This window comes from Procambarus clarkii, chromosome 60 (genome assembly GCF_040958095.1).
Source record: "Procambarus clarkii isolate CNS0578487 chromosome 60, FALCON_Pclarkii_2.0, whole genome shotgun sequence".
Taxonomy (NCBI): domain Eukaryota; kingdom Metazoa; phylum Arthropoda; class Malacostraca; order Decapoda; family Cambaridae; genus Procambarus; species Procambarus clarkii.
Window position 1 is genome coordinate 12,789,924 of NC_091209.1, and position 18,420 is coordinate 12,808,343.

The 18,420-nt window shown below is 46.7% G+C and overlaps 1 protein-coding gene across 1 annotated transcript in view; it reads left to right on the forward strand.

Moving 5' to 3' along the window:
- LOC138353858 (involucrin-like) overlaps positions 1-17,709 on the forward strand; it is a 21,714-nt gene extending 4,005 nt beyond the window's left edge. The window contains exon 2 of the mRNA XM_069307288.1: positions 17,265-17,709. Coding sequence (XP_069163389.1) covers positions 17,265-17,709 — 445 coding nt within the window. The remainder of the gene's footprint in view (positions 1-17,264) is intronic.
- The last annotated feature ends 711 nt before the right edge of the window (positions 17,710-18,420 follow it).

Here is an 18,420-nt window from a genome sequence, read left to right on the forward strand (position 1 = left end):
GTACCTCACCCGTACCTATTACCTCCAGTCTTCTCGTGTCTAGACGCGATATTTCCCTCGTGTATTTCCTCCTTTCCCCTCATTTCTGGAAGGGGGAAGTTTTCTTACCACATCTTGTCTCAGTTTTAATCTTCCCTTTCTCTCTGTTTCTTGCTTCCGTCTACTCGTTGTGTCTACTCATACTCGTTGTGTCTACTCATACTCGTTGTGTCTACTCATACTCGGTGCGAGTTTTTTCAGTTTTCTCTCACATCTCAATGCATTTTCTGTTTCTCTGTTTCATTTAATCTGTTTTTCTCTTAATTCATTCTCTCTCATTTTCTTATCTTTCCTATGCTTTTTCCTCCTTGTACCTTTCCCCTTTTAACCCTTCTATCATTTAATTCAGTTTTTCTCCTTTTCTTTTACTCCTGTCTTCAAATCTCCCCTTTTCCCTTCTCATGTCTCATGTTCTCTTCCTTTTCCTACCTACCCCTCAGCCTCTCTCTCTTCTTTTCTTTCCCTCTCAATAATCGCCAATCTTCCCTCTCCACCCACACACTTCTCTCCTTTCTCACTGCTTCCCCCTTTCCCTTTCAATCATGTTCCCCTTCCCCTCTCACACTCCCCCTTCCCTCTCACTCCCCCTTCCCCTCTCACCCCACCTTCCCCTCTCACCCCACCTTCCCCTCTCGCCAGTTCCGGGGGGGGGGGGGCGAGGGGAGTCAAGACGTCCCACAAAAATTACACGAGTATACTGAGAATGTCACTCTTCCCCTCTCTTCATCTGCTTTTCCCTTTTCGCTTTTGCCCCAATTTTTTCCCCTTACTTCCTTCTTTTCTTTCCCTCTTTCCTTCCCCCTCTTCCTCCCTTCCTTCCTTCCTTCCTCCCTCCCCCCCTCCTCCCCTCTACATTGGTCTTACAACAATTACTGTAATGTTTTGTCTCCCTCGCTTATCCACTCAGCTCTGTCTACCATTTATTTTTTGGTTACTTTCCGCGCATGTTCTTCGGTCTTTCCTGCTAATATTCTTCGGTTCCTTCCCGCTTATATTCTTTGGTTTCTAAATATGTTTTCTTTTAACCTCATCCTTTTGTGTCTTCGAGATGTTAGGATCCTTTTCCTCCTTGTCCTTCCTGCTGGTCCTTGCCCTCCTGCTGGTCCTTGTCCTCCTGCTGGTCCTTGCCCTCCTGCTGGTCCTTGTCCTCCTGCTGGTCCCTGTCCTCCTGCTGGTCCTTGTCCTCCTGCTGGTCCTCGTACTGGAGGCCGTAGTGCCTAGCACAGAGGACAAGCCACCGCTGGCCTCGACGAGGGTGTTACCAGCCACGTTAAAAAAAAGTGCAGCAATGTAATCAAGTAATTTGCATATTGATCAGGTTGGGAATTCTACCTGGCGATGTGTGGAGCTTTGTAGTGGATGAGGGGGGGGGGGAGGGGTTGTTTCTCTCACCCCCTCCCTCTCTCTCTCTCTTTCACCAATAATCCCTACCTTTCATTATTTGTCTCACTCTCTCTCTTTTTCATCAATAATCCCTACCTTTCACTCTCTTACTCTCTCTCTCTCCCTCCAATTTATGCATATTTCCTCATCTATGCATATTATAGTGGCTATGTTCACTATCACAACAATAACACCTCGCCAAACAAGATGGTGATAGCATCACCATCTATGTTCTTATATGCCTCGCCAAGGCATATAATATAAGAACATAAGAATACAGTAAGTCCGTTTGACCCATTCGAGGCAGCTCCTATATATGTCCAAAGTTAAGGGCATTTTTTTTTTGGGGGGGGGGGGCCTAGTCTCGCCCAACTTAGCAGGGTGACTGGTGATGGTGAGGAGGGGAGTGTGACCAAACACAGGAGGGTCAGGGTCGACCCCACTGCTTCCATTAAAATGGCGGTTCGATCGAATATATATATATATATATATATATATATATATATATATATATATATATATATATATATATATATATATAGAGATAAAAAAGTTTGTGAGGGTACCACCTCTGGTGCCAATGTGGGGACCCATAGCCTCGGAGAAGAAAATAAAAAGTATTCAGAGGAGACCTTGTCGTTTCTCACTGAACACTAATATTATCTTCTCCTACCACCCCCATTCTTTTGTATGTACACATATATATTTACTTTATTTGAACTTTGTTACAAAAAAGGAGTTACATATGGGTTACAAAGATGGTTATCATAGGTTGTCGAGTTCCTCCAGCTCCTCAGATGGCGGGCAGGAACCCTGGATGCAGTGCGCATTGGATGCAGCCAGGGTAGGTATATATATATATATATATATATATATACATATATATATATATATATATATATATATATATATATATATATATATATATATATAAATATATATATATATATACACACACACACACACACACGCAGTATATATGTACTTGGTTGATACACAGTATCATATATGTAACTGTATAACCTTGTATAATAAAGTATACAACATAAAAAAGGGGGTGGTAGAAGTGAACACTCACACGTATTCAGAATTATATGGGAAGTATTTCTCAGAATGCTCTGTGTTCCCTTCTTTGAGGTTGTGGGTCCCTACAATTGCACCAAAGGTGGTACCCATATATATATAGTAGGCATCCATCAGTCTCAGGAGACTATGGAGGTGAGCTCTGGTTGTCGGTCTGGAGTGGCCTCTCCAGGGCGCAAAGCCAGGGTAGGTTGATATGGAGGAGAAGCTGTTACCCATGCAGCAGGTCCCCCCCTCTCCACGGCGCTAAAAGTCTCCAATGGAAAGGCAAACGCCAATACGATTGGCTCCAGCGCCGTCGCAGGAACTGAGAGCTTCGAGGTTGACCTCGAAGTTGTTGAAAAAAGGCACAGGGACTCCAAACCCGGAGACTACCGTGGTCGGAGAAGAACCACCCCATCAAGGGCAAGAACGACCTCATATATATATATATATATATATATATATATATATATATATATATATATATATATATATATATATATATATATATATATATATAGATAGATAGATAGATAGTTATATATATATAACTATCCACAGACCAGTCCCCAATGCCCCTCTCAATTTGTAAGTCTATCTGTCTCTCCTCTGATTACACGCTATACATATCCCATTCCAGGCCGTATATCTGTCTGATTCCAGTTTCCAAGACTGGAATTCAGGAATCGTCGTTCGGTAATTCCAATTGAGTTTCGACAGAGGGTTGGAAGTGTATCAGGTTAGGTTGGCAACCCCCTGGAATGTTTAATGCATATGTACTCACCTAGATGTGCTTGCATGGTGGTGCCAGGCTTCTAGCCCCGCCCTACCAACGTTCTTAGATTAATGACTCATTGTGCGTGCGTGCGTGCGTGTGCGTGCGTGTGTGTGTGTGTGTGTGTGTGTGTGTGTGTGTGTGTGTGTGTGTGTGTGTGTGTGTGTGTGTGTGTGAAAAAATAGTTAGAAGTTAGTAACAGTTGATTGACAGTTGAGAGGCGGGTGGAAAGGGCAGAGCTCAACCCCGCAAGCACAACTAGGTGAATACACACACACACAGGCGCGCGTGCGCGATACTTCTACACCAATAACTACAGCTTTGTGCTTCTAATTTGTCTCCCTCTTTTATCTCCCTTATTTTTCCCCCCATTCCTTCACCATCTTCTCTACGTACCCCCACTCCTCTCCCTCCTCTTCCTCCTCTTCAACTTCTTGAAGGTATCGTAGAGTGAGATAATGTCAGTAGATGCTACAGGTTAAGGGTCATCCTGTTCCCAATTATCTGCACGAGAAATCCAAACCTTTATCACAATTTCCCACGGTCAAATATTGACATCTCATCCCACGCTGAGAACCGTAGGAATGAGACGCTGGTGACAAGGTTGTATAAAGAGAGACGCAACTGATCCTGCTTATTATGACCCCACACGAGGACTAGCTGAGATCAGTTTCTTCCATTATTTCCTGCAACATCTCCCTGGAAACACAAACCGAAACTGTCTCTATTTTCCGCTTGTTACAACTTGTAATAAAGTTGTTACATCTTGACTTAACGTGTTTATGACGTATTAGAACGTTGTTACATCTTGCTATATTGGTTGTTGTAACTGGTTAGGAAGTGTTAAAACTTGTTCCAACGTTGTACCAACGTCGTAGTTTCGGTGTGTGTTTGGCGGCCTTTCTCTCCCTCAATCCCTCACCTTTCTCTCCCTCTCATCCCTCACTCATTCTCCTCCTCTCCCTCCCTCAGGCGCCACCCCCTCATACTCCCTGACCCAAGGCTCTTTCCCCACACACAGGTAAACAACCTTCCCACAGCCCCCCCCCCCCCCCCCTTCTACACACACACACGTGTCAAGCTCACCTCTAAATCAAACAATGATCATTTTCAAGGTCATTTGTACCGTGCCAGGGGTGAGCAAGGTCAAGGTGAGTATCATGTGACCTTGGCGCGTGGGAGTTGCCCTGGTGGCTAGGGCAGCAGAGGTCAGGGGTCGGGGGTCAGAGCGTGGGAGGAAGAGACGGAAATTTCAGACCGCGAAAGAACATTTCTGTTGGAAATGTACTTTGTTAAGTACAGGTTGTGAATCTTGTCTTAAATTGCTATTTAATTTATCTGGATGAAGTTAAATTGCATTCTCATTCATTCGGGTCATCAGAGACTCGAACTAGGGCCTCAAAAATACGGGACTGTTGATGTACCACCGAACCTCCGATAATCTAAGTGAATGAAATATTATCAGCCACGTTATTGTCGATTGCATCTTATATGAAATTATCACATTTGTGGGGGTTGAGCTACGGCTCTTTAGTCCCGCCTCTCAACTGACTGGTGTACAGGTTCCTGAGCCTATTGGGCTTTATCATATCCATACTTGAAACTGTGTATGGAGTCAGCCTCCACCACATCACTTCCTAATGTATTCTATTTTTTAACTACTCTGGCACTGAGACAGTTCTTTGTACTGTCTCTGGCTCATTTGTTTACTTAGATTCCGTCTTCAGCCCCTTGTTCCCGAACTTCCCAAGCCAAATAGTCTAATCCTTGTCTGCCCTGTCGATATCCTTGAGTATTTTGCATGCAGTAATCATGTTTTCCCCGTTTCTTGTGACTTCCACTCTACGTGCGAGGAAACACCTTTAGTTTTCTTCATAACTCATACCTCTCAGCTCTGGGACTAGTCTGGTGGCATACCTCTCAACTTTCTCCAGCTTCGTTTTGAGAGGTTAATAAAATAAGACTCCATGCTGGTGCTGCATATTCCAGAATGGTCTGAATTGAAATTGAAATTGAAATAAGTTTATTGAGGTAAAATACACACAAAGGGATGAGGTAGCTCAAGCTATTCTCACCCCGTTCAGTACATCATGTTAATACATACATAGACACACATCACAAGCAATAAACATATTACCGAACATTCTGAGAGATAAACATATACATTTCTTAGAATTAGTCTGGCATAAACGATATACAAGAGTCTGAACGTAAGTGACAGGATGAACAACCCAGCGGGTTTTCTTCCTATTGGGGAGTGTTGTACATTCTGCTATGGCGGTATGTTCACTCACAAGATGAGTGGCGCTGCCCAATAAACTCGCCCCTCGGGGCAAAATTAAAAAAAAAAATTAAAGAGTCTGAACGGCTGTGTTCAGATTCGTTATGGCAGTCCTTGTATGAGCCAACCTTCCATCCGTAGCTGAAGTTGATGAAACCCACAACTTTTGATGTTGTTGTCGTAAGACCTGTCAGATCTGGTGACAGGTTCGACGGGTAATATCAACCCCCAAGTGTTTTTCTCTGTCTAATTCTAATGGATTCCCTCTCCCATGTGATACCTTGTGTCCCGTCTCCGAGTCCCTGTACCCAGCTTCATTACTCTGCACTTGCCAGAGCTGAACTCTAGTAGCCACTTGCGGGACCATATACTCAATTTGTCCCGGTCCTCTTGTAGGTTTATGCAGTCTTCCGTTGTATATATTCTCCTCATAAGTTTTGCATCGTCAGCGAACAAACGAACAAAAGTAAATCCAACATGAGCCTTGATCAGGATTCGAACCTATGCGACGGGTGTTCCCAGCGCATAGAAAGTTAATCTATCCTCTCTGGTAGGTCGTTCACATAGATTAGGAACAGGATCGGCTCCAGAGCTGACCGGGATGGTAACCAACTTGCCACTCTGAGGTCTCTCCTCACATGATCAAAGCACCAGCGAGCTGCTCCTCCCTTGCCAAAATGAATTCCAACAGACAACCTCAAGTCTGTTACCAAAATGAATTCTAAAATGTTTTGGATGATACGGGCGTTGAAATTCCTCTGAAGGAAATTTATATAGTCTTTGGAGCCCGAGAAATTAAACCAAACACGACAGCAGTGTTAACTAGGCAACGTTGGGTTTGGTTAGTTGGTTAGGTTAGATTACGTTATGTTGTGTTAGTTAGTTGATGAGAGTAAATTTGGTTAGAGACGGTTTGTGGGTTGCCCCTCTTCGTGGTTCTTCAAAGGTTAATGGTCGCTTGTATCCTTCCTTAGTCCCTGAGATTTGTTTGTGGTGATTGATTGTTGCCGCCGAAGGCGGCTAGTTTATTGTGCACCCCATACTCATCCTGTGAGCGGTAGCGCAAAAGCATTACAGAGGGCACAAAAGGTCTTTTGTGGTCCTTGCTCTGATCCTGAGGGTCACGGGGTGAACCCTTTCCCTCCTCTCTACCTCTCTCTTCTCCCCCCCCCCTCCCCCACACCCCAAACTCCCTCACCCCACTCAACCTCAACCCCCCCCCCTACCCACAACCCCAAACCTCACCAATCATGGGGGTGTTGGGTTATTGGTTCTGGGGTGACCTCTGGTGGAGGGAACCGCAAGAGGCTCTACAGGCGTCACCCGTCTGACCGCTTCGTGGGCGGGTAGAGCCCGTGGGCGGGTGGAGCCCGTGGGCGGGTGGAGCCCGTGGGCGGGTACACCAGCGGACAGAGCCAGTGGGCGGGTACACCGGCGGACAGAGCCAGTGGGCGGGTACAGCAGCGGACAGAACCAGTGGGCGGGTACACCGGCGGACAGAGCCAGTGGGCGGGTACAGCAGCGGACAGAACCAGTGGGCGGGTACACCGGCGGACAGAGCCAGTGGGCGGGTACAGCAGCGGACAGAACCAGTGGGCGGGTACACCGGCGGACAGAGCCAGTGGGCGGGTACAGCAGCGGACAGAGCCAGTGGGCGGGTACACCAGCGGATAGAGCCAGTGGGCGGGTACAACTAGTAACCAAACAGAAGAAGCAGAAACATCACAGCATGGGAGTGTACTCTACATAAGAGTGTAGGGAAGCACTAGACGAGGACAATACAGTAAACAGTATGGCATCTGGGTACTGAATCTTGTCATCGCCTCAGTCTAATAGTTAATGGCAATTAAGAGCGACGGACGGATGAAGTTAGGAGTGAATGGCAAGACGTAATTGTACCATTATCGTTATATTGTGTAATGAGAGGGATGGTGGGAGGGGGGGGGGAGATCTAATTACATATTGTTTACCTATCTGTGCCTGCAGGGTCGAGTTGTTAGCTCTTGGACCCCGCCTTTCCAACCGCTGCTTGTCCGGTGTAATGTCTCGCCATCTATTTTTCTAAATCGTAACTATTATATATTACACATACGCTGGCGCGCGTACACACACACACGCAAGCACACACACACACACACACACACACACACACACACACACACACACACACACACACACACACACACACACACACACACACACACACGCAAGCACACACACACACACACACGCAAGCACACACACACACACACACACACACACACACACACACACACACACACGCAAGCACACACACACACACACACACACAATGTAGATATGATAGAGCCCAGCAGGCTCAGGAATCTGTACACCAGTTGATTGACAGTTGAGAGGCGGGACCAAAGAGCCAAAGCTCAAACCCCGCAAGCACAAATAGGTGAGTACACACACACACACACACACACACACACACACACACACACACACACACACTTAATGAAACAGACAGAGAGAAAGATCTAGGAGTTGATATCACACCAAACCTGTCTCCTGAAGCCCACATAAAGAGAATAACGTCTGCGGCATATGCGAGGCTGGCTAACATCAGAACGGCGTTCAGGAACCTGTGTAAGGAATCATTCAGAATCTTGTACACCACATATGTAAGACCAATCCTGGAGTATGCGGCCCCAGCATGGAGCCCGTACCTTGTCAAGCACAAGACGAAGCTGGAAAAAGTCCAAAGGTATGCTACTAGACTAGTCCCAGAACTAAGAGGCATGAGTTATGAGGAAAGGCTGCGGGAAATGCACCTCACGACACTGGAAGACAGAAGAGTAAGGGGGGACATGATCACAACCTACAAAATCCTCAGGGGAATCGACCGGGTAAACAAGGACGAACTTTTCAACACTGGTGGGACGCGAACAAGGGGACACAGGTGGAAGCTGAGTACCCAAATGAGCCACAGAGACGTTAGAAAGAACTTTTTCAGTGTCAGAGTAGTTAGCAAATGGAATGCATTAGGAAGTGATGTGGTGGAGGCTGACTCCATTCACAGTTTCAAATGTAGATATGATAGAGCCCAATAGGCTCAGGAATCTGTACACCAGTTGATTGACGGTTGAGAGGCGGGACCAAAGAGCCAGAGCTCAACCCCCGCAAGCACAATTAGGTGAGTACACACACACACACACACACACCGTCTATAAACTATCTACCACAGGGGGGATATAAAGTTATACGAGCATGTTTGCTGATGATCCTCAGCTACTAAGGAAAAAGGAAAAAGCAAGCGAGATAGAGGATAAAACAAGTGTGTGGCGCAACACATCACAGATATAATTGTATGTAAATAAATGCCATGTTATGGAATGCTGAATAGGAGAAAATAGTCGACAAACAACATTCAAATTATGTGAAAAGGCATTAAAGAAATCGGACAAAGAAAGAGATCTAGGGGGTGACCCAGGATAGTGACCCAGGATAGTGACCCAGGATAGTGGCGCAGGATAGTGACCCAGGATAGTGACGCAGGATAGTGACCCAGGATAGTGACCCAGGATAGTGACCCAGGATAGTGACGCAGGATAGTGACCCAGGATAGTGACGCAGGATAGTGACCCAGGATAGTGACGCAGGATAGTGACCCAGGATAGTGACGCAGGATAGTGACCCAGGATAGTGACCTGTTACCAGAAGACCACATAAAGGACATTGTCAGACGAACCTAATCTCCACTTTCCAACTTCAGAGTCTCTTTTTTAATACGTGGATAGGTCCGCGTACAGAGCCCTGTGGGCTCCACTGGTGAATTCACGCCAATCTGAGGTCTCACCCCTCAATGTATCTCTCTGCTTCCTCTTCTGCTTAAGTAACTCTTCTCCTTAGGTACTGTGTGTGTGTGTGTGTGTGTGTGTGTGTGTGTGTGTGTGTGTGTGTGTGTGTGTGTGTGTGTGTGTGTGTGTGTGTGTACTCACCTATTTGTGCTTGCAGGGGTTGAGCTTTGGCTCTTTGGTCCCGCCTCTCAACTATCAATCAACTGGTGTACAGATTCCTGAGCCTACTGGGCTCTATCATACCTACATTTGAAACTGTGTATGGAGTCAGCCTCCACAACATCACTGCCTAATGCATTCCATCCGTTAACTACTCTGACACTGAAAAAGTTCCTTTTAACGTTCCTGTGGCTCATGTGGGTACTCAGTTTCCACCTGTGTCCCCTTGTTCGCGTACCACCAGTGTTGAATAGTTTATCCTTGTTTACCCGGTCGAATTCCCTGAGGATTTTGTAGTTTGTGATCATGTCTCCCCTTACTCTTCTGTCCTCCAGGGTCGTAAGGTGCATTTCCCGCAGCCTTCGTGTGTGTGTGTGTGTGTGTTTATCATGTACCCATAGTGGGCCTACTAACATACCCATAGTGTGTGTGTGTGTAAAGATAAACCCCCCTTTTTACATCCTATTATTTTTTATACAAACTAATTTGATATTCAACTCACTTATCTTATTACAAAAGCTGTTTACAGTACGACAAGCTCAGGTACGGGCTTTACCTCTGACGTACGACAGCGGCTATCGTACGCCTCGACGTGATGAAGATGTACGATGACATTAATGCACAGCTGATTTATTTTTTTTCCCAATCATTTTATTTTCTATTTTTAACGCTTGGCTCAGCTTCTGTACTGACTGTATTCCACGTGAAAGTTACAGCTGAAGGAACAATGTGCTTTGAAAAATAGCTTACATAGCAAAATAATCATTAAGGAAAATACTTTAATTCCTACAGTCATAAATTAATAAATGAATCTTTGGAGTAAATACCAGGAATAATACACAGAGAATACACACGCGACAGGTGTGTGTGTGGTGTTATACCCGAACAATACACATCTCGGGTGTGACCTGAGCCGTCCAGGTCACATCCCGGGTGTGACCTGAGCCGTCCAGGACACATCCCGGGTGTGACCTGAGCCGTCCAGGTCACATCCCGGGTGTGACCTGAGCTGTCCAGGTCACATCCCGGGTGTGACCTGAGCCGTCCAGGACACATCCCGGGTGTGACCTGAGCCGTCCAGGTCACATCCCGGGTGTGACCTGAGCTGTCCAGGTCACATCCCGGGTGTGACCTGAGCTATCCAGGTCACATCCCGGGTGTGACCTGAGCCGTCCAGGACACATCCCGGGTGTGACCTGAGCCGTCCAGGACACATCCCGGGTGTAACCTGAGCCGTCCAGGTCACATCCTAGGTGTGACCTGAGCCGTCCAGGACACATCCCGGGTGTGACCTGAGCCGTCCAGGACACATCCCGGGTGTGACCTGAGCCGTCCAGGACACATCCCGGGTGTGACCTGGACGGTTCAGGACTTGTGTCCTGGAGACGGTGACCTTAAAGCTACCGCAGGAGACATGAATCAGTAAACATCACTCTCCCAGGTTGAGAACTTTCCCTTCTTACTGTTAATAATAAGCAAGTTTCAAGTTTCATGTGAAACAAGTGACGTTTCTCGTGTTTCCTTACAAGTTTCCCTGGAACACGACCCGCCAATCAGTTTTACTCCCCGATCTCCAATTACTCTTGGGTGAAGAGGGGCGATCAATTAAGGATTGGTTCCCAATCAACTCTCCCCAAGGTTTAGTAAAGGGGCGAGTACTCACCTAGTTGTACTCACCTAATTGTGCTTGCGGGGTTGAGCTCTGGCTCTTTGGTCCCGCCTCTCAACCGTCAATCAACTGGTGTACAGATTCCTGAGCCTATTGGGCTCTATCATATCTACACTTGAAACTGTGTATGGAGTCAGCCTCCACCACATCACTTCCTAATGCATTCCATTTGTCAACCACTCTGACACTAACAAAGTTCATTCTAATATCTCTGTGGCTCATTTGGGCACGCAATTTCCACCTGTGTGTGTGTGTGTGTGTGTGTGTGTGTGTGTGTGTGTGTGTGTGTGTGTGTGTGTGTGTGTGTGTGTGTGTGTGTGTGTGTGTGTCTAACTACTTGGTCAACTACTGACCATCCTGAGGATGCAGCCATCAGCAGCTGTTCAACTCTCAGGTACCTATTCACTGCCAGGTGAAAAGAGGCATGAGGTGCACAAACAAATCCCCTTAAGATGATGTAGCAATGAGAAAATCGGAAGAAGCCACGACTAGGATTCGAACCTGCACACTGGGTACGCCCAAGTATACACACCCTCCTTTCACCTCAAAAGACGATAGGAACCACTCCTAAACCTCTTTCTCCTGCGGCCGGGATTCAAACCCGGGACTTACAAATGAGAATCGAAGTGGTTCGTCACTCTTTCTCTATCACATACAACTTCTTAATCGCCTTTTTTTTTTTAGATATATACAAGAGTTGTTACATTCTTGTACAGCCACTAGTACGCGTCGCGTTTCGGGCAGGTCCCTGGAATACGATCCCCGCCGCGAAGAATCGTTGTTACAATCAAGTACACATTTTACTGCTGCGTTAAACAAAGGCTACAGTTAAGGAATTGCGCCCAGTCAATCCTCCCCGGCCAGGATACGAACCCATGACATAGCGCTCGCGGAACGCCAGGCGAGTGTCTTAACACTACACCACGGAGACTCCTCTGTCCCTTCTCTCTCTCTCTCTCTCTTCTTATACCTTTCCTATCGCTCTTCCTTCTCTCTCTCCCTTTCTCTCCCCTTCCCTCCCTCCCTTCCCTCACCTCCTGGGAACTGGAAGCCAACAAGAAGCCAAGAAGGAACTGAGAGACGTGGATTTTAAGCAATTAGTGAGAAGTCAAAGAGAATCTGAAACGCTCTGTGGACACTGCCATTTTCCACTGAGTGTTTGTAGAAGCATTTAATTGTATCTTGGGGAGGAAGGGGGAGAGGGGAGAAGAATAGAGGGAAGAAGAGGGGAAACTGGATGATTAGTTTGGGAGAACAGGTGGCGAGTAATTCCTGAAATTGATTTAATATGCTCGTTTTTACTCCAGGGAAAAATTATACTTTATATCAGCCTTCCTGTTCCCCAACACACTGCTTCGTTGCACTTGCTGGAGTTCAACTCTAGTAGCCACTTGTCGATAGTTTGATCCTATAGATGGTGGAGTTGTCATAATACATCTTGGATAGAGGGAACACATCAGCCCATCGGTTATTACCACAAGCAATCATCTAGCACAAGCCATAATTCACAAAACTGACTTAGAGACTTTAATAAGTCAGTATTTGACTTATACAACAACCTACCAACAGCATCATAAACACGGAATAAGAACAAATGTAATCTTTTTCGAGTAGGCATAAATATCATATATTGATAGTATGTACCTATAGTTAGGCCCAAGTAAGTTTTTTTTTTTTATTATTATTTTCTACCACAGACGTGGCCACACATTTACAATGCTTAGCACCATTAGCACCACACTTAGCACTTAGCACTTAGCACAGGGGCCTCGTAGCCTGGTGGATAGCGCGCAGGACTCGTAATTCTGTGGCGCGGGTTCGATTCCCGCACGAGGCAGAAACAAATGGGCAAAGTTTCTTTCACCCTGAATGCCCCTGTTACCTAGCAGTAAATAGGTACCTGGGAGTTAGTCAGCTGTCACGGGCTGCTTCCTGGGGGTGGAGGCCTGGTCGAGGACCGGGCCGCGGGGACACTAAAGCCCCGAAATCATCTCAAGATAACCTCAAGATAACCATATATACATTTTCTTCTGTCCTCCATGGATAGGGTTAGAGATGTGTTTAACCCCAAGTAAGGTAATAGACAAGTTGTTTTGATTTTGTTGATTTAGGAAGTCTTTACCACACAGGCTGGACGAGAACGAAGCACGTTTCGGGGTCATTGCTTCGAACATGGCCAAGCGGATTATAAGTCAGATATTGACATATGTAGGTTTCAACAAGTCAGTATTTGACTTATACGGTGTGAGCCAGACGTGCGGTCATTAGTTTTGATGACGTGCTGGGAGCAGCAAGAGCAGTGGAAGTGCTGGTGACATGAGGACTGAAACTGGTGTGTGAAACACTAATAGTGCTGGTAACATAAGGACTGAAACTGGTGTCTGAAGCACTGATAGTGCTTGAGACATGAGGACTAACACTGGTGTCTGAAGCACTGATAGTGCTTGAGACATGAGGACTAACACTGGTGTCTGAAGCACTGATAGTGCTTGAGACATGAGGACTAACACTGGTGTCTGAAGCACTGACAGTGCTCGAGACGAAGACTGAAACTGAGGACTGCAGAGCGGGAAGTCTCCCTGGAGTTTCAACCGGCAATTACCTGTAGCTTAGAGGCCTTTTAAGGCTTATAACCAACCTTTACGGCTGGTGTAGTTCTTAGCAGCTGTTAGAGGGGGCGTAACCCCCCTTGGTCTTAACAGGCTGTTACCTACACGGGTCGTGTGGCCGCGCCTGCTAGTTAACCTGACGGTGATGGTGGGGGTGGTTGGTAATGGTGGGTGTGGTTGGTAATGGGGTGGTAATGGTGGGTATGGTTGGTAATGGGGTGGTAATGGTGGGTGTGGTTGGTAATGGGGTATACTATCCCAGCTTCTAACATGTCCTCATATCCTCCTAATCTATCATCATAACCCAGCTCTTACTCTGTTCTTATCCCAGCTCTTAGTCTGTCATATATCCCATCCAAGTGCTACGTAGTTCACCCCATAACAACCTCAATATATTGTTAATGTTCAAATATTGAATAACTACGTTCCATCAACGTAAACGTAAGTCAAAAACAGCGTCGTTACGTTGTGCGTTGTCGACCTTAGTACAGCATTCAGGCCTCATGCGCATACAGACCCACACAAGTTATCACCTTACATTCTGAGTGCCAAGATTTCCGGGCTAAGGGTGCCAAAATTTGCCGGGCTTCACATCACATCAGATAGCAGTGACAGGACCAGGTGTGGTGGGGGGTAATATCTGAAGTGGTTAGCTTGTAAAACAGGTGGTGGGGAGGGGGGGTGATGGTTGGCGGGGGTAGTAAGTTGTAAAATAACAGTGATGTGGTTGAGGTAGTTGACATTAGTAGTAGTAGTAGTTGTAACAACAGTGGTAGGAATAGCGTTGGTAGTAATCTAGGCTGTATTTACTAAACAGTGTTCGAGCTTCGAAGAGCTACGAGGTCGACCATAAAACATATAAAAGGTATAAGATGAATTCAATATTTAGAAAGTCTGAAAACCACTTAACATGGAATATTTCAGCAGTATTAAAATTAACGTCATTCAAATACAACACATTTATAATGGTTTCAAATTGAATACATTTAGATTTAGATAGGGTTTATTAGTTTTAAACTTGTTGAACAATGAGTCCATTACCGAAAACAAAGCAATTTTGTTAAAACTGTTTAGAATAAGCTTAATAGGCCGTCTGTTACGATTGCAAATGATTGGGTGTCAAAAGGACCTATCGCCTATGGGCTAGTAGGCCTACTGCAGTGTTCTGTTGTTTTCATTTTCATCTCAGAAGACAATCAGGACAACAATAAATCTAGTATAATTCTTAAATTCCATAGTTTAAAGGTTTGAAGTTAAAATCATACCTGGGTAAATACTGGTTTGTGTACAGGGTTAGGGAACAAATTCCCGAGTAACATAAGAGACGTGGGATTGCTGGGTTGTTTCAAGCGAAGGTTAGACATATATATATACAAACACACACATACATACCTACATGTACACAAATATTAATTCTAACGTTATGTTCTTGTGACTTTCTCTATATACAAAATACGCAGCTGGAGAAACGTCGCAGTCTACGTATTTATAATAAGCTGTATATCAAGTCTACTTGTGCTGCCAAAGCAATTTGTTTACAATCAAGTATTGAAGAGGTTTACTGCCCTCTTGTGTATATAAGCCAGAAATATGAAGTCGAGCGTTTCTGTATATATGTCTGTCTGTCTCCCTCTCTCTCTCTCTCCCTAGCCCCCTATCCTCTCTCCCTTCCCCCCCTATCCTCTCTCCCTTCCCCCCCTATCCTCTCTCCCTTTCTCTCTCGTTAACGCCTCGCTAATGACACAAACACCCATTAGCCAACCATATATATCCTTGGGCCTGCCAGTCGGTGCCCAACTTACTAATCGACAACTCATGTTTGGAGTCCTCATCGGGAATTCATAGCCCGTTGTGGTGGTGGTGACGAGGGTGATGAGTGGTGGTGGTGGGAATGAATGGTTGGGCTGGTTGAAGCGGTGTTGGTGGTAACGAAGGTGTTAGTGGTGGTGATGATGGTAGTGGTGGTAGTTGTGGTGATGGTGGTTGGTAAAAGGACACACAAAGAGAGAGAGAGAGAGAGAGAGAGAGAGAGAGAGAGAGAGAGAGAGAGAGAGAAAGAGAGAGAGAGAGAGAGAGAGAGAGAGAGAGAGAGAGAGAGAGAGAGAGAGAGAGAGAGAGAGCAACAGAAGAATTAAAAGATGGTGAACCGGACAAACAAGATTTTTTTTTTAACTTCACGTCCATGCACCTCAATGTTACACACGCCCACGCCCATGTAGCTCTCTCCCACACTCACCCACGCCCATGTAGCTCTCTCCCACACACGCCCACGCCCATGTAGCTCTCTCCCACACACGCCCACGCCCATGTAGCTCTCTCCCACACACGCCCATGTAGCTCTCTCCCACACACGCCCACGCCCATGTAGCTCTCTCCCACACACGCCCACGCCCATGTAGCTCCCTCGCACACACGCTCACGCCCATGTAGCTCCCTCCCACACACGCCCACGCCCATGTAGCTCTCTCCCACACACACGCTCACGCCCATGTAGCTCCCTCCCACACACACCCACGCCCATGTAGCTCCCTCCCACACACGCTCACGCCCATGTAGCTCTCTCCCACACACACCCACGCTCATGTAGCTCTCTTCCACACACACCCACGCTCATGTAGCTCTCTCCCACACACACCCACGCCCATGTACCTCCCTCCCCACCCTCACCAACACCCATGTACCTCCCCCCCCACTCACCCACGCCCATGTACCTCCCCCCACACACTCACCCACGCCCATGTACCTCCCCCACACACCCACGCCCATGTACCTCCCCCCATACACTCACCAACACCCATGTACCTCCCCCCCACACTCACCCACACCCATATACCTCCCCCCACACTCACCAACGCCCATGTAATACCCCCTCCCCCCATACACTCTCCAACACCCATGTACCTCCCCCCCACACTCACCCACACCCATATACCTCCCCCCACACTCACCAACGCCCATGTAATACCCCCTCCCACACACACATGTCCACACACCTTCGATACCTTCATCCCTCTCCCCCCTCCCCCTCCCCGTGTGACCCCCGAACCCCATGTGCCCACCAGCGCTTGACCTCTGACCTGGGCCTGGCCCATGGCGGGGCAAGGAGGCGAGGCCAGGTATTTGTAGGTCCTATAAACCACAAGAAGGGGGGGGCGAGACACCCCCCCCTGGCTGGACACACCTGCTTATTATTTAAGGTCCACCGGTCAGAAATTCAATACGAGAAATAAGCCCTTTTTTTTGCATTTTTTTTTTTGTTCGCATTTTTTTGTGATTGGGTGCTGAGAGGTGATGATTGATGGGAGGTGATGATTGATGGTGCTTAGAGCTGCTGAGTGCATGCTGAGTGCATGCTGAGTGCATACTGAGTGTCCTGGGCAATTGTGTCTTGTAATGAGTGTGTTGTGTAGGTTTTTTTTATATATAGGAATCAACTAATTCGTTAAAAAAAACTGATTATCAGTAAAAAAATAAAGCACCGTAAAATACTGACGTTTTATGAAGAACAGGAGGGCTGGGTAAAGTTTATTGTGGAACAGGAGGGCTGGGTAAAGTTCACTGTGGAACAGGAGGGCTGGGTAAAGTTCACTGTGGAACAGGAGGGCTGGGTAAAGTTTATTGTGGAACAGGAGGGCTGGGTAAAGTTCACTGTGGAACAGGAGGGCTGGGTAAAGTTTAATGTGGAACAGGAGGGCTGGGTAAAGTTCACTGTGGAACAGGAGGGCTGGGTAAAGTTTATTGTGGAACAGGAGGGCTGGGTAAAGTTCACTGTGGAACAGGAGGGCTGGGTAAAGTTTAATGTGGAACAGGAGGGCTGGGTAAAGTTCACTGTGGAACAGGAGGGCTGGGTAAAGTTTAATGTGGAACAGGAGGGCTGGGCAAAGTTCAATATGGAACAGGAGGGCTGAACAAAGTTCAATATGGAACAGGAGGGCTGGGCAAAGTATAATATGGTACACGAGGTTTACGTTCCACCTTCCCCCTGGGTTTACCAAGGTGTAAACTGTTTTATTAAACGTCCAGTAAAGGTGTAAATAGATTTAAAGTTTAATGGGTTTGAATTGGATTTAAGTGACGCGGAATTGCATAAATGTCATTCCAGAAACAGTTGAACATCGCTTAAATTGTTTAGTTAGGTGTATTTCGAAACCATTTTCGGTGTATTTAGCTTCGAGACCAATTAGGGAGCAAAGGGTCAGAGAGAGAAAAGAGTTAGGATGGGGAGGTAAGGGAGATAGGGGAAGCGGATAAGGGGGCTTCAGATAAGGGGGGGGGGTTGGAGAAGCAGATAAAGAGGAAATTGAGTGAGAAAGGGGGTGGATGTAAGGGGTTGATGTAAGAGGTAAAGTGAGTGGAAGAACATCTGTCAATTAAGAACTAAGAGAAAGCTATCCATGAGCCGCAGCTCATCCCCCCCGCACGTACAACTAGCTGAGTACAACCAGGTGAGTACGCACGAGGATAGAGTTCCCAAGCAGTGGGAGGAGTCAGGGTTGGATCCTTTCAGATGGAGAATCGAGAATTTCCTGTCAGCTCCTCAAGTGTGTAAACACTTACAGAAAACCGAGCATTATCCTCGCACTGAGACCTGTGGCTCCAGGAACAGGGGGAATCACCTG